The 22494-nt window shown below is 34.3% G+C and overlaps 4 protein-coding genes across 7 annotated transcripts; all 4 read left to right on the plus strand.

The window, feature by feature from the left end:
• Positions 1-88: 88 nt before the first annotated feature.
• Positions 89-5650, plus strand: LOC101204194 (protein STRUBBELIG-RECEPTOR FAMILY 2). 3 transcript variants are annotated; one of them, XM_031881908.1, is made up of 17 exons: positions 89-539; positions 626-753; positions 993-1125; positions 1219-1290; positions 1373-1438; positions 1567-1638; positions 1722-1793; positions 2054-2125; positions 2214-2279; positions 2381-2446; positions 2545-2870; positions 3154-3428; positions 3515-3780; positions 4181-4328; positions 4476-4615; positions 4705-4861; positions 5208-5650. In XM_031881908.1, the coding sequence occupies exons 2-17, from the start codon at positions 660-662 to the stop codon at positions 5406-5408; spliced, it is 2226 nt and encodes a 741-aa protein (XP_031737768.1). In that variant the 5' UTR covers positions 89-539; positions 626-659; the 3' UTR covers positions 5409-5650. The 3 variants fall into 3 exon arrangements, with proteins under 3 accessions (XP_031737768.1, XP_031737769.1, XP_011652104.1); XM_031881909.1 differs by having other exon boundaries at positions 89-404; XM_011653802.2 differs by having other exon boundaries at positions 89-753.
• A 1100-nt stretch (positions 5651-6750) lies between these two features.
• Positions 6751-11675, plus strand: LOC101204436 (protein STRUBBELIG-RECEPTOR FAMILY 2). Its single transcript, XM_011653803.2, has 15 exons — positions 6751-6973; positions 7285-7417; positions 7498-7569; positions 7644-7709; positions 7831-7902; positions 8264-8335; positions 8421-8486; positions 8566-8631; positions 8772-9085; positions 9375-9649; positions 9764-10029; positions 10233-10380; positions 10700-10836; positions 10930-11086; positions 11213-11675. The coding sequence occupies exons 1-15, from the start codon at positions 6877-6879 to the stop codon at positions 11396-11398; spliced, it is 2127 nt and encodes a 708-aa protein (XP_011652105.1). The 5' UTR covers positions 6751-6876; the 3' UTR covers positions 11399-11675.
• Positions 11676-12190: 515 nt separating this feature from the next.
• LOC101204683 lies at positions 12191-13412 on the plus strand. The gene is made up of 2 exons (XM_004136691.3): positions 12191-12552; positions 12627-13412. Exons 1-2 carry the CDS (start codon positions 12391-12393, stop codon positions 13188-13190), a joined length of 726 nt encoding a protein of 241 aa, XP_004136739.1. The 5' UTR covers positions 12191-12390; the 3' UTR covers positions 13191-13412.
• Positions 13413-14960: 1548 nt separating this feature from the next.
• On the plus strand, positions 14961-20246 carry LOC101203790 (outer envelope pore protein 16-3, chloroplastic/mitochondrial). Of its 2 annotated transcripts, XM_004136530.3 has the most exons (3): positions 14961-15102; positions 15604-15977; positions 19780-20246. In XM_004136530.3, the coding sequence occupies exons 2-3, from the start codon at positions 15647-15649 to the stop codon at positions 19923-19925; spliced, it is 477 nt and encodes a 158-aa protein (XP_004136578.1). In that variant the 5' UTR covers positions 14961-15102; positions 15604-15646; the 3' UTR covers positions 19926-20246. The 2 variants fall into 2 exon arrangements, with proteins under 2 accessions (XP_004136578.1, XP_031739126.1); XM_031883266.1 differs by lacking the exon at positions 14961-15102 and having other exon boundaries at positions 15581-15977.
• The last annotated feature ends 2248 nt before the right edge of the window (positions 20247-22494 follow it).

Here is a 22494-nt window from a genome sequence, read left to right on the forward strand (position 1 = left end):
TTAACAAATATTTGTACACAAAATTAACAATTTTTCTAAATAAAAACTAAGAAACTATCCCAAAAATTTCACAAACTCCAATTTATTTTTTAATTTCAACTAATAACATTTTTTTTTTTTAATCTCGAAGAACCATGACAAAGTAGTTGAATATAGAGTGAAAATTCCAACGGCTAAATTCCAACTTAAGAAGATTAGTATTGTGATTTATATATCCTTCCAGCATTTTCCAACGGTCTAACCGTTTCAGCCGACGTGGACGCCAGCTCATCAAATTCTCACAATCACAAAAACTTCGTCGTCTTCATCGCCTTAACTTTCTACCATTTTCTGCAGGCAAGTTTTTTCACACTTCACTTGCGTCCATACAAATCCCTTCCATTTGCTCTCCCTCTCTCTCTCAGGTACATTTTCCATACCCTAACTTCCTTCCTCAGAAGAACTTCTTATGCCGCCGTTTTTCTTGTTGGAAGCACGTTTCGTTACTGAGAAAGAAAGAGTAACAAGAAACGCTTCAATGTTTTACTCTGAATCTTTTTGTACGTTTCTATTCTAACTTGAAATTTCGTTCTTCTGACTTCTTCTTTGCTTTAAATCTTCTTGATTCTTTGTTCCATGAAAACAGAGAACATCAAACTCGACTGTCTTTTTTTGGAGAAATGCTCCAACAGCGTCTGTTTACGTATTTTACTCTCGTTGTCTATTTCACGATTCTGACTTCACTTGCTCGGGCATTCACTAATCCGCCGGATGGTAACTGTTCCCAATACATATTTATTGTTTGAATGTAGGCCGTTAACTTTAGTTTCTTGGCTTTGTTTTAGGAACAAGAATATTGGAAAATGAACACCGGTTTTTCTGGTTATAGTTTCTTGACATTTCTGATAGCTTCCTGATTATAATCTATCTTGAGGAGGTTATATGAAAATTGCTGTATTTCAAAGCTTTCTATTTATTTTGTTATTGATGAATAGATACTGTGTACCGTACAGTTATAGCTCTTCAGGATTTGTATAGTGCTATGAACTACCCACTAGAGCTTAAAGGATGGAGAAAAGAAGGTGGAGATCCTTGTGAGGAATCATGGACTGGAGTGTCTTGCTCCGGTTCTTCTGTAATATACCTGTAATGACTTAATTTTGCCTTGAACTATGCATCATATGCTTATTCTTGATATTATGTTTCCTTTCTTGATCGAAGCATGAACTAAATCTGCAGTAAACTCCATGGACTAAATCTCACTGGGAATCTTGGAGGGCAGCTCAGCAACCTCATCAATTTGAAGCAATTGTAAGTTAATTTTTCGGCTAATCGAGCAATTTTCAATGCTGCTAATTACAGTGTAATTACGTCTGTTTAATCTTCTCTTTAGGGATGTTAGCTCTAATAGACTTACGGGTGAAATTCCGCACAACTTGCCTCCTAATGTGACTCATATGTAAGTTGCATGTGCTGTTTTTTCATCCATAGTTTGTTTTTTATTTAGAGGGTTGATTTTCTATTTGAAAAGGGCATGTACCCAGTTACTCCATCTAAGAGATCTAGTAAAATTCTTATATGTTGCAGAAATATGGCATTCAACCATTTAAGCCAAAATATTCCACATACTTTATCTTATATGGGAAATCTCCGACATCTGTAAGTTGATATTTGACTATCGCTGGGTTAATGTTTAATGGTCCTTGGTTCTGATATTCTTATTCATATTCTTCTGCATGCAGAAATCTTAGCCATAATACTCTATCTGGTGTGATTGGAAATGTGTTCACTGGTTTACAGAATTTGAGAGAGATGTACGCTTCTTTCTTTTCTCTATTAATGCTATTTCTGCCTTTAAATTGAACTGATATGAACGGACTATTCTATCAAGTTAACGGCTCATTGCTTCTCACTGCATGTCATTCTTATTTACCTCAACAAAACTCCGTTGATAATCTTTCTACAATTCGAGTCTTGTATTCAGATTAACTCATAATACTTCGGGGTATTTAAATTTTTACATACAATCCTTTTTGGTCAAGAGATTCAACGATAGTCTATTCCTCATTCACAGGGATTTATCATATAATGACTTTACTGGAGATTTGCCAAGTTCATTTGGTTCCCTGACAAACATCACTAGACTGTGAGTTTCTTGCATTTGATTATTTCTTCTTCTTTCTTCGCACAACAATTTGAACAACTATTTATCACATTAATGCTATCTAGTCTAGGTTCTTGCAGAATAACAAATTCACTGGATCAGTTGCCTACTTGTCTCACCTTCCATTAATTGACTTGTATGTTTTCCATGGCTTCATTTTCTCCGTCCTGTATAGAATCTCTGACTTAGTTCATCTAGCTACTTTTGTATTCACTTACGTATCTCTTCTTCTTTCAGGAACATCCAAGACAATTATTTTAGTGGCATTATTCCGGAAAATTTTAGAAATATTCCAAATTTGTGGTAAGCTTTTAAAATTTCAACTGTTGGTGGTTAATTTCTTTTGCCTAAACTGACCATGAAGTTCACTCAAAAGAAAATTTCACTTGGCCTCTGTTTAGGATTGGGGGTAATAGGTTGCGTCCAGAAGTCAATTCTCCACCCTGGGACTTTCCCCTAGAAAAAACACCTGTTGGGCAGGACATCAGTGGTCCTCCAACAACGAAGTCAAACGCCATCCAGAATTATCCCTCTTGGAGTGTAGTCAGGCATGAGAAGAAAAGACTTGGTCCTGGTGGAATGGTTCTCCTGGTTGGTGGGTTAACACTAGTTGTAACCTTTGCAGCACTCTTTTTAGTATTTGCCATGAAGAAAGTGCATGAAAATAACATAAATTTGAAGATTGGGAACATATTACCCCGTTCTCTTCCTCTGGACAAAGCTGAAGGTGAATCCTTCTCCTTATAAGGTTCTTACAGATTTTTGCTCTTCCATTGCCAGATATCTTCATTTGGGATCTTGGTGCTCTTTAACTATAAATAGATCGAAGCCTATTGGCTATTTCATACAACTAATTGAATATTTTTTTCAAAGAAAACCCAATTTACATCGGTTGATATCTGACATTAATCAGTAGTCCCATAGATCTTTGTTCTATCAATGAAAAACATGCCTCTGGCTCTGGACTACAATTTCTTGTACAGATATTAAGTACTTCTTTTATGTCATAGATGATTCGTCTGCTGCACCAGAAGAAAGCTCACAAAACTTTCCCTTGGGTTCTCAACTGATGGGTGTTCCAAGGCCTATACCTTTATTAAATCACACGAGAACCGAGAAAGTATCTGGAAGAAGAGGTTTCTCAAAGAGATGCAGGATTCTAGTGAGAACAAAAGTTTACACTCTGGCAGAGCTTCAATCCGCTACCAACAACTTTAGTCAAGAGAATCTTCTAGGAGAGGGATCTCTTGGTGCTGTTTATAGGGCTGAATTTCCCGACGGCCAAGTAAATATGATCCCAATACAAGCAAAGTTTGACCTGAATTTCCTGAATTTCTATGAACTTTTTTCTGACTTCTAATTTCTAACCAGGTTTTGGCTGTGAAAAATATCCACATGGGAACGCTCTTGTTTACAGAAGAAGAGCAGTTTCTGGATGTGGTATGGACTGCTTCCCGTTTGAGGCACCCAAACATCGTTACGCTGATTGGATACTGTGTAGAGTATGGACAACATATACTCGGATATGAATACGTTCGAAATCTTTCTCTCGACGAAGCTTTACACTGTGAAGCATACATGCCTCTGTCATGGACTGTCCGCCTCCAGATTGCTCTTGGAGTTGCTAGGGCTTTAGAGTAAGCAAATTATTTGATCATCAAGTTCATATTGTCTGAACTTGGACTGACTAGGAGTCCTCCAAACTTAGGAGAGCCAAAGGCCTTTAGTTCATTTGTGATTCTGCATTCTATATGCAAAATATTCTTTTAAAACTTAGTTTGGCATCCTAATCTTCAATCTATGACTGACTTGATAGGAATTCCACGGTTTATACTGTTGCTATTTTTATAGCTTTTCTTTTCTATAAATATTTTGAAAATACAAGTTACTCTAAATGCTAAACTTACCCTTATTCTTTGTTGATGTGTAAAATATCTGGTTCAATCCTTCAAAAACCATTCTCTTACCTTGAGACAAGATTTTCATTAGTAGTTGTATACTTGAGGGTTTAAAACTGTTTTCCTTTCGGGTTTTCAGTTATCTGCATACGAGTTTTTTCCCTCCATTTGCTCACTGCAATCTAAAGGCTGCCAATATCTTACTGGATGAAGAACTGATGCCTCGTATTTGTGATTGTGGGCTGTCTGTTTTGAGGCCACTTGTGAGCAATAGAGTTAAAACGAAGGTAAAATACTGTTGACAACATGCTTTTTGAAAGAGAAACCTTGTTTATAAACTAGATATGGGTGCTGTGAATATCCATTTCTACAATTTGAAGCTTCACATTGTTTACTTATGGTATTTTTTCATATGAAAATATTGATGAAAACAGGCTTCTGAGATTGTCAGTGCTGATAGAGGCTACCTTGCACCTGAACATGGCCAACCAGTATTTGATAATACGAGAAGTGATGTGTATTCTTTTGGAGTGTTGCTTTTGGAGCTTGTCACAGGGAGAAAACCATATGACAAGTACAATTCATCCAAACTACTCTTCGTTTTCTCTTTCTATGCAAACTCTTGTTGCCGTCTCAGTAAATAATTTTATTCTTCTTACTCAGTTTGAAACCGAGGAAAGAGCAATTGTTGGTGAAATGGGCTTCATCTCAGCTTCATGTCAACACGAGTTTAGAACAAATGGTTGATCCAAGCATCAAAGGAACATTTTCCTCCAAGGCTCTCTCAAGCTTTGTGGATATTGTCTCCCTTTGTATACAGGTAATTTGTTCGTGTCTAATACATTTCTACCATTGTTCAACATTTTACATGGTAGGTTGGCTATATTATTTAAGGATTTTGGTAGACTGATTTCAAGTAGCATCAAGTATTTGGTGGTATACATGTTGAATTAATATAGTAATTAAGGATCGATAGCCTCTAGAAGAATTGAAAGATAAATAAGGTATATATCCTTTAAAGTTTAAAGATATATTGATATCTTTTAGCATAAAGACTTGGTAAACACAATCTTAATACTAAATTCAAATAGTTAAACACGATAGTCTTATACTATACACAGTCTCTCTTTCTAAGTCTCTTACGGGTTTCAACTATGGATGATCAGCCTGTGAAGGAATTTCGGCCACCAATGTCTGAAATAGTGGAACATCTAACAAATCTTCAAAGAAAGATGGAAATGGTGAAATGTGTTGCTGCATCAAATGAAACTGAAGTGAATCCTTTTGAGAAATCTTTTCGTTCTACCAACACTGGCTTTGTAAGTTCTCCAGCATATAGCTATTCTTCTACCCAGAAGGCTACTTGATTTTTCATTGACTAATATCCTTCACGTGTATTAGAGTCTTTAGTAACAATCTTCTTCGTCTCATGTACATACAGTTTTAACTTTGTATCATGTAAATCAAAGATCTAACAATCTTCTTCGTTATATAGTCTACTTTGTTGGCTTTATTTTGGTGTCCTAGAATACTTTTGAATGGACGTTTGTTCTTGAGACATGGGATCTTAACTATGATCCTTTATATGGTAATAACTGCTTTATCTCAAGTGAGTCATTCTGGAATTAGGGTATAAATGTGGTACTTGTCCTAAAAAATCATATGAAAAAGTGGAATATTTTAAAAAATTAATGAAAAGTTTATCCTTATGAGACCATTGTTGTTTTGGACCCGTAAAACCATATTAAGTTTTTTTTTTAGAAAATAAATTAAATTACAATGATTCCAACTTCTTTATTTCTTCTTATACCATAATATTGGTTATTAATTTATCTATTTGAAAATAGTTTGTTATTAAAAAATTATTTTAAATTGAGAAAACTATTGAAAATATTTATAAAATATAACATAGTTTCAGATTTGATCAATGATAGACACGTTCATAAACAGACATGGATACACCGTCTAAATTTTGCTATATTTTAACTTACTTTTAAACAACTTTCAAAATAGTGTATGCGTGATTAATCAAAACATGAAAAATTGTTTGAATGGTAAAATTGTTGTAAACCTGTTTGATGGTGAGGTTTTATGTTACAAAAATAAAACTAACTTTTATCTTCGCATGTACTAATGTACTCTTTTAGATTTCTATAAACATATCTATAGTAATTTCACACTACTTAATTCAAATTATACCAATTAAATTGTAATTTTGAAATGTGAAACAACGATGATTTAACGGAAAATAAAAAACGAATTAATTTTTTTAAGTGTAAATTGAAGGGGAAAAATCCATCCCAAATTTAAATTTTAAAATATATAATTTTTCTTTTGAGTCTCACGGAGTGTATATATATAAAAAAAAATATTATAAATAACAAAACTGTATAAAATATTTATAAAATATAGCAAAATTTTGGTTTTGACATAAACTCATAAATTCGAGTCTATCATTAAAATCGGTTTATTTAAGTGTATTAGAAAATGAGGCTATTTTGATGGTAATTTTTGTTAAGTGGAAGGAAGAATTGAATTGGCATATAAAAGAGGTTGAATGTGAAATACACGTGGTCTCAACGACTTCAACGGATTTAGCTTACGTGGACGCCAGCTCATCGGTTGTGATCCTTACTCAAGAACTTCGTCTTCTCCACTGCCATTGTTTCACTTTATCTTCACTCAACAAATTTCTTTTGATCATTTTGACGTTCTTTACAGTTTGGGAAATTTTAAGAAAAGTATTTCATTATAAGGGTTTGCTATAAAATGTCTCTTTGTTTTCTGAATTCTGTCCCTTTAGTTTTGTATTAGTTATGAGCGATCTCTCAAGAAATGGCCCAGCTCCTCCGTCCTTTACAGTATTTCAATGTCTTTGTCTTCTTGACAATCCTGACTTCAGTCGTTCAGTGCTTTACTGACCCCCTCGATGGTAAACCTAATCATCATCTCGTTTTTTGTATTCTTGATTGAACTTTTCTCTGTTAGTTTCTTGGAGAATTAAATTAAGGAAATACGAAGGGGGGAAAAGGGGATTGAAATAAAGAAATGATCTCACAATGTGTGTTGATTATAATGATAAAAATCACTTGAAAAGTGCATTTAATCGTCTAAAAGTATATATTGAATTGGTTTTGAGGGATGGAAGGTATGTTATTTAACAAAAGTGATTTTAATTTGTCAATTCTGAATTATATGTAGCCTTCCAATGTCCTGTACTTGACTTAACTTTATGCTGTACAGTTGTAGCTCTTCTCGATCTGTATAGTACGCTAAACTACCCAACTGTGCTTAAAGGATGGAGAAAAGATGGTGGGGATCCTTGCGATGGAACGTGGACCGGGGTGTTTTGTGCTGGTTCATCTGTCATAAACCTGTAATCTACTTAACTCACTCCCCATTGTTACTTTGACTTTGTCTTCGTAGTGGCAACTTGGAGGTTTTCTTTTTATGCAGTACACTTAATAGACTAAACATTTCTGGAAATCTTGGAGATCAGCTTTATCTTCTTCATAATTTGAAGCAACTGTAAGCATGCAACCACTTTCTTTGAGTACAGCTCAATCGAAAAATCATTTGTTTGATGTTCTTTTTTTCATCAGGGATGCTAGTTCCAATACAATTATGGGTGAAATTCCTTGTGGCTTACCCCCGAATATCATTAATATGTAAGTTAACCAGTTTTGCTTGAGTCACATGACATATTACTATTTGAGGCAGAATCCTTCATACTTTACCTCTAGACTTGTAAGTGCCTGTCTTAATGTTTCTTTAATCTTATATGTGCAGGAATCTAAGCCATAATGCCCTATCTGGCCCCATTGGGAATGTTTTTTCCGGCTTACAAAGTCTTATGGAGATGTATGTTTTTTTTCCACTATATGTCTTATTTCTTCTGAAATGGAAGTGAAAGGAAATGGTTAATTTTTCTAGTATAAGCCCAATAAGATTTTCCATGACCAAGAAAGACGATACAGACTGGATATTTTCTCACTCATAGTGAGTGTAAGTAATTAATGGAATGACCTCCATTATTGGCGTCTTGAACTAACACGTTGATGGTGGTGAATGTAACATATTTTCTTATTTTTTATCAGACCTTAATCCATTTTTTTTAATTAATGAGATTAAAGTTAATCAAGTATAAGTTATCTGTTGAATCTTAACCAACAGATACCTTTTGGTCAGGCTGTTTCAACCATTTATTGTTTTTACTGTACAGGGATCTGTCATACAACGAGTTCACTGGAGATTTATCAAGTTCATTTGCTTCTTTGACTAATCTCAATAGGCTGTGGGTTTTTTCATACCAATTGCTTCTTCTTCTTGATACATCACCTAATACAAATTATTGATTTCATTAATATCTAGCATATTAGGTTCTTGCAGAAAAACAAATTCACAGGACCAGTTTCCTACTTATCTGACCTTCCATTAACTGATTTGTATGTTTTTCCATTACCTTTCTACTGAATTTCAACTTGTGTCGCTATGAAACCTTTTGACTCTAATTAAACTTTCTAGGAACATCCAAGACAATTACTTTAGTGGCATTATTCCAGAGCATTTTATGACAATCCCAAATTTATGGTGAGGTTTTCAATCTCTTACCAGTTGGGGACTTTCTTTTGCCTAAACATTATTCCTTGTAATTCATTAATATGTTAATAGTTAGCTCTAATTTTCTTTTTATTTATTTTATTTTTAATGTTGCCTAACAATCTCGTTAGGACTGCGGGAAATATGTTCGATTTAAGTAACTCTCCACCCTGGGATTTTTCTGTGGAAACAACACCTTTGACACAAAACAATAGTAACCCTCCATTAACAGAACCAATCATCATTGAGAAATGTCCCTACAAGGAAAAGATTGGGAAAGGGAGGGAAAGATTGGGTCCCGGTGGAATAGCTATGGTGGCTGGTGGAGGTGGTTTTGCATTAATCTTTGCAGCTCTCTTCATTGCAATCTGCAAGACACAAATATGTGCAAAGCAAAGGAGCATGAAGCACATCGCCATGTGTCTTCCAGTCAGCAAAGCTGAAGGTGCATGATCTTCTCATATGGTATTTGCGGTTTCATTCTTAGGGTGAATAAATAGAGACTACTGCTACATTCTCGAACTTAACTTTGGAATGTATATGGTGAAGCATAATTACACATACATAAATTACATAAATATCTTAAAACGAAATATTAATTAATGAATCCACGGAACATTCGTGACAAGTTTTGACTATCCAAAATGCCATTTGATCGCTACTTATGTCTTGAGGCTTTTCCAGTTACTGTCTTCTTTGCATGTTTGATGTTTTTCTCTACTTATGTCGTGTAGACGGTTATTCCACTGCACCAGATGGCAGCCCCCATATCTTGTCTCTCAGTTCTCCAGTCGTAGTTGGCGGTCTGAATCGTGCCTGTCCTACTTGTTGTGCTAGAACTGAGAGGGGATATAGCAGAAGTTTCTCTGAGAGATCCAGTTTCCCAGGAAAAACAAAAACTTACACTGTGGCAGAGCTTGAATCCGCAACTAACATGTACAGTGAAGAAAACCTTCTTGGAGAGGGATCTCTTGGTTCTGTCTATAAAGCTGAATTTCCTGATGGCCAAGTATAATGAGCACACTTGAATCTGTATTACTAATTTACTTTTCAAAATGAAACCCATATTTGATTGCAGGTGTACATGAAGTAGAAATCTAAATACATTTATCTTTTGGACCAGATTTTGGCTGTGAAAAGGGTTGATATGGTGGCACTCTCTTTCACAAAAGAACAATATTTTTTGGATGTGGTCTGCACTGTTTCCCGTTTGAGGCACCCTAACATCGTTAGTCTTTTGGGATACAGTGTAGAGAATGGAGAGCATTTACTAGCGTATGAGTATGTCAGGAATCTGTCTCTTGACGATGCTCTACACAGTGTAGCACACAACCCTCTATCCTGGAGTGTTCGAGTCCAAATTGCTCATGGAGTTGCCAAGGCTTTGGAGTAAGTACATCTATAATCAGGAATGAGTCTTCAGATCTGACAACTTGCTTGGAGATTGTGGCTTCCTAACCTCTGTTGTTGAACAATTTCAAATTTTCTCAAGTGCATATTTATACCACTAACTTTTATGTATTTCTTTGTCTAACGCTCCAAAACAGCTTTTATTTTCTGGAGTTATCATCATTGTCTTTCTTCATTTTCAGTTACTTGCATAATGCCTTTTTCCCACCATTTGCTCACTGCAATTTGAAGGCCGCCAACATCATGCTTGATGAAGAATTGATGCCAAAGATTTGTGACTGTGGTCTGTCTGTGTTGAAGCCTCTTGTAAGCAATAGAGTTAAAATCAAGGCAAGCTACATCCTAATATACTTGAACGTTTTTTCTGAGGAGTAATATGCTTAGCATTTGACAAATACGATAAATCGCCAAAATTCTTGAAACGGTAATCGGTACAGTTCAACCTTTTCATCAACAAAAAATAATGGAAGGGACGCTCAATTTTTCCTAAATTTTTAGCTGATGAGTTACTCATTGACATCTAGAAACGCTGTCTGTCTTTTTTCCCCCTTCTCTACATCACATTTTTTATTATTGTCTTCATCCAACTTCTTTATTCCCTACAAGTGCTTGGGAACTAATTGGTTTAATTAAATACTGACGAAAACAGGCTGCTCAAATTACTATTGCTGACACTGCCTACTTTGCACCTGAATATGGCCAATATGGGATTGATTATACCAAAAGTGATGTGTATGCATTTGGAGTTTTGTTTTTGGAGCTTATAACCGGAAAGAAACCGAATGAGTATGCCATAGCCTAGCTCTTAGTTGTTTCTTCTAGATTTTCTCATCCTTTATCTATTTCCAAATTATGAAAACTTTGCTTCTTGTCACACAGTTTGAGACCAGGGATGGAGCAATCTCTATCAAGATGGGCGTCATTTCAGCTTCACGACTGTGGGAATCTTGATGAGATTATTGATCCTGATATTAAAGGAACATTATCTTCCAAGGTTCTCTCTCGCTGTGCTGATATTATCACCCTTTGCATACAGGTAAATAGCAGGAAGGACACTCTTGTCTGATATAAAATCTCCCTTTGAAGTATGTCACTAGTTGATTTCTTTTCGTAACCAAATGCTAACCTTCACATTTGTATATGTGATTGAAAACTTGATCAGCCTGTAATGGAACGTCGACCGCCTATGTTTGCCATTGTTGGATACCTGGCAAGTATTCAGAGGAAGGTCGAGATGGAAAAATGTGCAGCAGTGGAAGGTAAAGTAGTTGACATATTCGAAAAATCATTCCGTACAACTAACACAGGGTTCATAAGCTCGCCATCATATAGTTGCTCATCCATATGATTTTGGACAACAATCTTAGCAGCTTAGTTAGTCATTCCCATTCTGTTTCTTAGATGACAAAGAAAAAGTTCCAACATCAGCCAGAAATTTTTGTTGGCTACATTCTCGTGTATAGCAGTTTGAGATTAACAATATTGTTGCTCTTTCTTTTGGTTGTAAATTGTAACAGTACAGGCTTTGGGGCTAATTGCTACTCTTATATGAAACTCACTTGATCAAGAAATTTACTGATTTAAAAGTGAACAAAAATGTTTATAGTAGATCCAATTTCAGAAAATATTGTTGAAATCAAATTATCTATAGTAGCATTTTTCATATTGTGATTAATATAAGGGGTTTAATTTTTTTTTCAAGTTGGGTTAACTTCAAATTACATTTTTAGAAATTATTCTTCAAGTTAATCTAATCCAAATTTCTAATATTATTAAAATATATTATAAAATTAAAAAAAAAAAAATTTTATGAATGTCAAATAACTCATTTTAACACCAAAGAAAAAAAAAATCATTTAACAAGAATGTTGTGTGTATTCAAAAGAAAAAGAATTTTTTAAAAGAATTTTTCAGAATTTTTTTAGTGTTTAAAAAAGAATGGAATTATGAGGTCATCATAGCTTAGACGGTATCTAACCACTGTCCTTGTATTACCCTAAAAAACGGTAGTAGAAGACAGAAAATAATGGAAGAAATTAAAAGGTAAAAGCCAAAATAGTTTAAAACAGAAATCCTTGAATCAAGGCTCTTTGACTAAGCCATAAAACACCAAACTCTTTTCAATTTAGAACTAAATAGAATAATAATAGAGTGAGTGACTGGGTTGGCCAAGTGTTGTGTATTCTCTTTCAAATTTTGTGAGTATCATTGCCACCACATCCATAACGACATTAATCCCCTCAAGTCATTAAACAAACAAAATGCACTGAACAGATTCATACATACATATATATATGGTTTAATTTCCCAGAAAAAATAAGAAAGGGGGGATGTTATAGAATGGAAAAAGAGATAGTTGATTACACATTGATAGCATCGGGAGTTAGTGTAATGGTGGGATATCATATCTGGCTTCTCATTAGGATTCTAAAATACCCTAATAAAACTGTTATTGGCATCAATGCTATCAATCGTCGCTATTGGGTTCGTGCTATGATGGAGGTATTGTACATACTTTACCTTTTCTTCGTTTTCTTTACTCGCTTTTTCAAAATTCATTCGTGCTGTGATTTCAGGACGCATCAAAGAACGGTGTTCTCGCCGTCCAAACCCTTAGAAACAACATAATGGCGTCCACTCTTCTCGCATCGACGGCGATAATGCTCTGTTCTCTCATTGCCGTCTTAATGACAAGCGGGGGCCGTAGCGAATCTCCGTTAGTTGTACTCAACGAAAGAAGCCAGTTCAGTTTCTCCATCAAATTCTTCGCCATTTTACTTTGCTTTCTCGTAGCGTTTTTGTTCAATGTTCAATCCATTAGGTATTATAGTCATGCCAGCATTCTCATCAATACGCCTTTCAAGAAAATCCGAGTCGACGGTCATCATCAACGCCTCACGACGGAATACGTGGCGGCGACGGTAAACAGAGGGAGTTATTTCTGGTCGTTGGGTTTGCGAGCGTTTTACTTCTCGTTTCCTCTGTTTTTATGGATATTTGGACCGATTCCGATGTTTTCTTCATCGTTTTTGCTAGTGTTTATGCTGTATTTTCTTGATGCTACTTTCGAATTGTGCTGGACGGAGGGGAATTTGGAATATCATCCTCAAAGAGACGAAGAAGAGGAGATTGGGAAATAGTTTTTCGTTTTTCTTTGTATGATTCGTGTTATTGTTGTTTATTTGAGATATTTGTGTAGGTGCCAAATGTTCACACAATCGACTTTAGTTTAGTATCGATTCAAGTCGGTGTGTTATTTTGGCCGATTCAACCATGAATTTAGGGCATTTTTTAGAGTCATTAAAAGTGCTTCAATATCATCTCTCATGGTTTTGCTTTGATATCATTTCAAAGGTTTGATAGAGATATTTGTTCCTAGGTGAGTTTTGTTCACACTTCTAACGAATTATTTTATTTGTGCCTACTTTAAATTCATCCACATTCAAGCAATTATTTAAACATTATTATGGGTAAAAAAACAAACACTTTAAAAAAAAAGTACACTTCACTTTTTTTCGAATGTGAAGTTTCCTTCGATTTTATACTAACAAATGTGTTTTGATTAATTTTAAATTACTAAAAAAAACTTATCCAACAACTATAAGAGAATTGACTCAGGGTGGTCGTCAATAATTGGGATGGTGGTCGGAGGAGGTCTCCAAAAAGTGGACAATCATCAACCATAGTTGGTTGTTTAATTTAATCCAAAAAAAGGTAATTTCAAACACACCTTATTAAATACGAGGAACTTGTTTATGGATAAACCACTCTTCTTAAAACTCAAACCAAGTTAGTATATATCTAACTTTTCTTATCAAGAGATTTCAAATGATTAAGGGATTTCGGTTAAGTCCAAATAAGAGAAATTATAACTTCATGAGCATTGTAATCCCTTCGTGGATGACTATCACCTCGACAAGCTTAATAGAACCAACACTTGCAACTCATCTCCATACTCAATCTCAACCTTCCACATCGTTATTAAGGATAGTTTCATTAGAATTCATACCTCTTACCAAGAAGCAAACCTTTTACTTTATTGTCATTTGTACTTCATTCACTAATCTTTTGAGTTCAACAATATGTGAGTTGGAAGACTCTAACCTTTAATTTATAAGTCAACGGTATATATTTTATTACATTTCAGTTATTTAATCGCTATAAATGTATTTGATTTATATTATCTTGTGATACGTTTCAAAAATCTCCTTATACAATAAAAGACATAATAATCATAAAATTTGGAGATGGTAGACATATTAAACACATAATTAAGAGTTCAAAATTGCATTTGTGAAATATCATTCAAAACAAATTGTTTATAATTTATTAGCGATATACTTTTTCACTAGTGAACACATTTATTAGCCATATACAAGATAAGAAATTAAGACTTTCAATTTTTCTTAATAGACATGTATTTTTCTTTTATATATTTGCAATTAAGTTTGTCTTTTTTTTTTGTTTTCTTTGAAAAAATTAACAAATCTACCATGGATAAAACTAGATTTTGATTTATATTGCTATATCATCTATCTAGTTCAACTTTCTTGTTTAAATTAAATGAGAATTTAACATAAAGACAATTTAAACTTATTATTGAGAATTTGAAGGCTAAAATGGTTTAAAACATTAAATGTACATATTCTTAAGAACTGATGGACTAAAAAGGATTAAGTTAAAAAAACTTATTTGATATAAAACCAAAAAGTTGAAAAATATAAATCTTATTTAATATCTATTTGATTTTCTGTTATTAAAAATTCTTTATAAACACTAAAAAATACAAAACAAGATTGTAATAAACCATATAATATTTAAATATTGAGACTAAAATGAACTTAGCTTAGCGTTAACCTAAGCTTTAATAAGATTCGATCCAAACTTACCGAACTAACCTTGTAATTTGACTCTGCCATTAAAACATGAACGAGGGTATTATAGTAATTTACTAATCCATCTGGGAATCGAGTTGAAGAGAAGTTCTTCATCTTCATATGCGTTTAAGAAGAACTTCAGTCTCCTCTTTCCACAGAGCTTCATCAGAAAAAGGTACTTTTTCTCTTACCTTCAATCAAGTCCTTTGTGTTCATTGTTTTCCCCCGCCCTAATTTACAATACTTTACGACCTATCATGATCGTGTTCCATGTAATTGTTCACGCAATTCGTTTAGGTTTTGCCCCTCTCCGCTTGCTCTGATCTGCCCCCCATTTTATCACTGAAGATCATTTCCATGATTTTCTTTTCGAGCGATTTGAGAAATTTCATATTAATCTGCATTTGTAGCGGATATCATTTGGTTTGATTTTGGAATTGTTTGTTATCTAGCATGTTATTTGATTCGAATTGGCGATGTACATTAGCATGTTTGCTAATAGCTGCTTTTATGTCACAGGATATTAGAAATTCGATAACGTAAAGGAATGGGATTAGGATATATTTACATGTTTCGTTATTATTTCAACTAATTAATTTTCTGTTAATGTTCATGATTTCATTATGTGGGCAGAAGAATTTAGGCCTGGGTCTTTGTGTTTCTTTTCTTTCCGCAGCTTTGGTCATCGTTAGTGACTTGAAAAAAAGAAAGGGAAACCCATGGATGCTTCAGAGCGTAGGTATTTGGAGGATGATGATACGTCGTTAATGAAAACGATTAAAGGGGCAACTATGGGATTTGTTTCTGGTACAATTTTTGGAACAATTGTTGCCACTTGGCATGATGTGCCCCGTGTTGAGAGGAATGTTGCTCTGCCTGGGCTTGTGAGAACCTTGAAAATTATGGGAAACTATGGGATGACGTTTGCTGCTATTGGAGGGGTATACATTGGCGTTGAGCAGCTTCTGCAGAATTATAGAATGAAGAGAGACTTCGTTAATGGGGCTGTAGGTGGTTTTACAGCTGGAGCATCTGTTCTTGGATATAAAGGTGAACTTTCTACCCTTTCTAGATCTGGATGTAGTTGCAGTTATATTTTCATTAGCAAATGTGAAGTTATTGTGTAAGGGTTGTTTCTTCTTTTTCTCCACTTTTCTCTACCGAAGGATGGGATGAAGTTATATTTTATGAACGTGGAGAGATTTTTTTTGTCTAACTGCAGTTTATCTGGCATATTTGCACCTGTGGATGGGTGATAAGCAACCTCAAATTGATTCATGTTTCAGTATATAAATGCTAATTCCAAAAAAGTTAGCCCATTTATCATTTAGTTCACTCATTGTTGTTTTCCATCTAACCTCTTTGGTTTCCTTACTCTCAACCTTTTTATGAATGGTTCACTGCAGGAGGATTGAAAATATGTTTCTTAAGCTCGGTTAATTAGGAGTCTTTTCTACTGTGTTTTTTGCATCTTTTTGGTGTTCTCTTTCTAAGTCTTTCTGTGATTATGATCTTGTGCATATTTTAGCTAATTAGAAGTCTTTTCTATAAACCCTTTGGCCTAGCGGGGATATCTCATCTCACCTTTTTGTATGATTTTCTTCCTACCAACATATTCCTTGTTCGAGGAAAAAATAGACAAATTATGAAACATAACTGATATTTTAATGTTCAATACTGACACGGTTACAGGCTAAGCAAGTGGAAGTAGCACTACGGCATAACTGTGTGAAACTGATACAGTTACTCATGAAACTTTAGAAGGTTTTGAACGCTCCCAACTAGCATTTCATTCCAATACAAAGACAACATCTACTTGCCACACCCCCTTTGCATCTATATTGACATCTAACTAGCATGCACTTAATGCAACAAAAACATAGAAAGACAAAAATGAAATTTCTTTCCTGCCCTGTTTCTCTCCTTTCTTTTATATTTTCTTCCTTCTGATGTTGAGTGATGGGTGTGTGACGTGATGACACGATGAAAAAGGAGGAAAATCCAAAAAAGGAAAAAAACAAGTGGAGAGGAGAGGAAGGGAGAGCTTTTGTGTTTGCTTCCTTCAACCATTTTCTCATTTTTCGTTGTTTTTACCTGGTTATTTTTTTTTTCTCAGAAATCTATAGACCTCTGTTGTCCTTTCCTCCTTTCTGTTTGGCCTCTGGTTTGCCACCCCTTTTTTTCTTGCTCGTTTGTTTCTTGTTTCTGTATTCATTTGACAGACAGATGTTAATGAGTTTTTCTGTGTCATGGTTGTACTTTGTGTGCAACAGTCACTAGCCCACCCCCTCTTCTTTTGTTAGTGTTGACGGGCAACTTAGTGTTTCCCAATCTGTAGGTGAAGATATCCTCCTTGTTAATTCTAGCCTCTTGTAGTCATTATTAGTGAAAATAATTTTGATTTAAGGAGGTTTTTGTTAGGAACCAAGGTAGTATGGGATGCCTTTGTCCCACATTGGTTAGAATGGGATGACCACTGTGGGATGACCAATAGTTGGCTTTTGGGGTGTGGTTCTCCAAGTTTCTTAAGTACCTAACAGTTTTACTACATTTAATACAGTCGAAAAATTTTCCTTTATTTACAGTCTTGAGACATTTCATGGGGGGATCCAAAATGCAGTTCTTGGGTCAAGAACTGAAGAAGACGGTTCTCTTATTAGAGAATATCTTCCTCTTGTGAAGTAGAAGTGAGAGAAATTGTAGGGGCGTCTTATTTCTCTTCATCCAATTGATCCATTTTTAGTCCTCAAAATGAAAAAGAAGAAAGAAAAATTGAATGTTTCTACTAGTCCATTAAATTGGAGGAAATAGAAACTTTCTTTTCTTAGATGATGACTTCCTCTTAATTTTTGTTAATTTACTAAGTATTATGCTAGTTCTTATCATCTGTTAATTCTTATTAGCACTAATGATGTGGAACTAAATTGAAAATTGTTGAAACATCAGGGACTAAATTAAAAATTTTACATAACAAAGCAAGCATAAGTAGTCAAGGAAATTATAGAAATGTTTTGGAGCTCTATTAATAGAGGTTGGGATGAAGTGAAGTTTTAGGAAGGTCAGATGGTATTCTCACTCTTTGAAATGAAGATAAGGTGAAGGTAAAAGATGGCAGGATATCTTCAAGGAATCTTTTCTATTCATGTGAAAATAGTGTTGTAAGATGGAAAATAATGCCGAGTGTCTAAATTTTGAAGATAACTTTATTCAGGAAGAGATCTTGAATATTTTCAGCAAGTAGTATGGTAAGAATACAGAAGTGTTGATCATTCTCGAGATTTCTTAATCTCAAAGGATTATGGGAAGTGGAAACTCTAGCTCACCTATTCCTCCATTGTTATCCTTGATGGCTTGAGAGACCACATGTAGAAGATTACATAGTGTATCATCGGAAAGTCGATATGTTGAAGATACACCAAGATTTTTTGGGAGAGTCACCTCAATTTTTTTGTCTTATTAAAAGCAAAGTGCTGAAAGAGTGGTGGACTAACCAAGCTGTCTACCAAGTCGTTGCTCTAAGGTCTTTTCTAAGAGGTTAAACTGTCAGTTGCTTGACAAAATGTCAACAAGTCAAAATGCTTATACGGAAGGACCGCAACTAATTGATTCTATCTTTTTCTTACTTGGGCATTCACTTGGGCAATAAATCCACAACGCTAGAGTTTTAAAAGCTCTGGAAGGAAAATGAGTCCTGTATAAGTTAGAAAAATGGAAGCTATACCTTTCTAATTGAGGAAATTTTCTCTTTGTCAAACAGTTCTTGCCACCTTACCTGCCTATATTTCATGTCAAGTTTTCCTATGCTTGGGGAAGTGGTGGTAAGTTTTGGAAAAAAAGTTGAAGATTTTTGTAGGGATGGTAATTCGGTTAGGAAGCTTAGCCACTTGTAAACTGTAATGTGGTGTTTTACAACTGGGTATGGCACTTCTTCAATGAATCAAATCAGTTTTGGCACAAGGTGTTCTCTAGCATTTTGAGAAGGAAGACGAGTGTTTACTTTTTGAGATTTCATTGTCCACTATATTTTATTGGAAAAAACTATTCAATCTGGATGCCTCTTGCCGGTAGTTCAATTCAGAATCATCATTTAGATTAGATTACAGTAAAAACGTAACATTGAACACCTATTAGAAGCATTCTGTAATTGCCAGCAAACAGAGTCTTGGAAAAAGGGGAAAATAGTTGTTTCCAGATGTCATTCAACTTCTCCCACCTAAACATGGAACCAAAGGCTGTGTTAGGATCCACAATATTTCTAAGCTTAGAAATGAGCAAGCAAGTGCTGCAGGACATTCTTTACACGTAGTAATACACCTGACTTATCCTTCCCATACTTGCTAGCAGTCTTTCTTTGCCATAGTCCATTGCTTTCTAGAAGGAACTACAACATGCATTTGGTTTAAAATATGTTGTTTCACTTGGCTATATTCATGAAGTCAAGACCTCTGTGTTCCAAAGAGCGAGAGACACAACACTGTACTTCATTAATAGACAACCTCCATCCTAGTGTGCACCTTCCTAAAGGATCCCCTCTCATATGTTCATCAAAGCTTCTACCAACTGAGCCTTAAAGACACAAATAATTATTCTGCACATTTGCAACAACCCCTTTGGCAGGGCAGAGCCATGAGTTGGGCACAAATAATTAAATGTTTTGGATATTGTTTGTTTGTTATATACTTATATTTACCACAAAAATCCCTACCAACACATGATTATAAAGTAAAATGGCATTTTCATCTGTCTGATCCATTCTCTCTAGGATGGCTATACTCTGTTTTCTTTTAATCTCTAATAAGTTAACTTGCTCTGAGAAGTTGTTGGGTTAATTGTTGTTATTGTTTTCTTTCAGGAAAAAGCATTTCAACAGCTTTATCCGCTGGAGCTGCTTTGGCATTTACTTCTTCAGTAATTGACATTGGTGGTCAAACCACAAGAATTGATACTGGCAAGGAGTATTATCCTTACACCACCAAGAAAAGATCCCACATTGAGTAGAATTAGGGAACTTTGCAGCAATTGGAAGAGAAGAAGTTGGTTGGCTTTCTCTTTTGGTTTTCAAGAGATGTATTATACTCTCCGTTTCTCTTTGAGTGAGCTTAACAGGGAGATGGGTTGTATGAATAAAAGGTACTATCAATTTGTTTAACTTGTTTTTGGTTAGTTTTGGACTTACCACCATTGATGCAAGTTGGAAGCCTTTTTATTAAGCAATTTGGGAATATGAATATCAAGGTGGTTGTGAGAAATTGTCAATGGCACTCTTTTTTCCCCTTCTTTTTCCAGGGTAATTTTATTTCTCAATTTAAATTCAAGTTATATATTCTTTTTCAACATACATGAACTTGTCCTGTCAATTTGAAATATCTTCGGTTATTTTATTATTTTATACTAGAAAAGAAGCTATTCTTATGAGTCAAGGGAGTAGTCAAAAACTTTAGGTAAAGAATGAATTGAAGAAGGCTGCAACCAAACAACTTTTCGTTGGCCTTGTGTCAGTACAGTCCTGCCTATATATATTTTTTAAATTATTATTTTCTTGAGTAATATTGTTTCTTCAACAAACAATCCTCAAAGACAGTAGCATGCATCCTGCTTTTTAATCCACACAATTGAGAGATTAATCCTTCCACATTATAAGCCAATTTGGAAGTTGTAGAATTATTTCCTTGAGGAACAAAAGAGAATTTCAGAATGAACCCTTGATGATAGAAAGCTAGCATATCATCAACAAAGGCTTACACAGTTATAACGATATTGTTCAACAGAGAAGCAACTTCAGTAAGTTTTGCAGAACCACTAAACTTCAAAGGTTTTTTGCATTACTATCATAGTTTTGATTAACTATGGATTAAAAGTTTGTACTCTTAATTAGTGATTATGTAAGGAAGAAGGGAAAAAAGTAAAAAAAAAAAAAAAAAGGAATGAAAGATGGAAATAGTTTTCTTTGGGTAGCATCTCTCGAAAGATAAAACACAAAAAGAGAGAGAATAATGAAGTTGTGGTCCATATATCCCTCAAAAAGAAGGAAAAAAAAAAAACACACACACACACAAAGAAAACCAAATTCTATAAACTTTCATAGAGAACTTGTAAAAAGAAGGAATTACATGAAACATATCGCTCATGTTTTCCTCAAAAAACCCACACATCTCTTACTTTAATCAATATGTACTTCAAAAAGAGTAAATTCTCCTCCCATTGCACTTTTGAGTTTAGTTGTTAGTTGTAATTTAACATAGTACTAGGATAGGGTTAGAAGGTCTCTATTTTGTAGTCCGATTGTAATGTCATTTTCTTCTAAATTAATATTGTAATATTTACTTGTTACTTGTTGCATCCTTTACAAATTTCAGAGACCACTGTTGGAATAAATGGTTATGATTCTTCATGAATGGATGTATCATGAGTGGATGCATCATTTTATGAAAAGTGTTATTAACTAAAGGATATGACTCTTCGAATGGCCACGAAAAGTCTATAAATAAGTCATTTTGGTTGAGAGAAAAGAACACATAAAAATCATTTGTCTTCTATAAACAAATTTCTCTTCATATCCACAATCTTGATGTTCGGTAGATTCACAAGATTTCGTTCGTAGATCTTCTATACGGAGTGCTACACTTAGAAGAAAGTTGATATGTTCTATCTTGGGAGACAATTACTGTAAATTGCACTAAGGTGAGTAAAATTGTCTTAAGGAGACAACGTAAATTCGTTGAGCTCAAATCTATATTTGTGTATGATTTTTCTGTTCATTGTGATAATAATATACATAGCAATTTGATAATCTATCTAACAACCACTACAAGAGAGGTCAAGAAGAGAAAGGGAAAAAAAAAAGCTTAGGTCAACTAATATCAATGAATGCGAAAAACTAAGAGACTCGTAATTCATAATTCCCCACCCTCATTTGTACAAAAAAAAAAAACGTATATAAGAAAATGTTAGTATCAATTAGAAAAATTAACTTATAGTAATAATTAGCTTAATTAAGTTGGTTGGGTAACCATTTAATCTTTTATTTTAATTTTTTAAACATTAAGTTTAAAACCATCCATCTCACCTCTAAGTGCATGCTTTGCTTTATTGTACTCTTTGTTTATCGATATTTTAAAAAATCAATCTAAGTTTTGAAAATCGAAAAAAAAAAGTTTTTAGAAACTTGTTTCCATGTTTGTAATTTGGCTCAACGTTTACCTATTTTCAAAAAACAAAAAAGTAAAAAATAAAACGATTACCAACCATAACTTTAACATTTTAAGTTCAATACGAACAAACAAAAAACAATTTTGCAAGCTAACGTTAGGCTTTTTAGGCTTTTTAGTATTTAGAAACAGCATGTGGTGATTAGATATTAAGTGCAACCATATCCCCTTATATATCAATACTTTTTATGTAGGGTTGCATGAAGGTTTGAAAAGTAAAGTGTGTGTCTGTGTGATGCTAAAAAAGATATCTTTATATGGTCAAATGGTTATGTGCATACAACAAAGTACATTAGGTATTTTAGGTACTTCAATCCCTACACTTTCTTGTACCATTTCTTTATTGAACAAATATGATT

The sequence above is a fragment of the Cucumis sativus genome, chromosome 3, assembly GCF_000004075.3.
Source record: "Cucumis sativus cultivar 9930 chromosome 3, Cucumber_9930_V3, whole genome shotgun sequence".
Classification (NCBI taxonomy): Eukaryota; Viridiplantae; Streptophyta; class Magnoliopsida; order Cucurbitales; family Cucurbitaceae; genus Cucumis; species Cucumis sativus.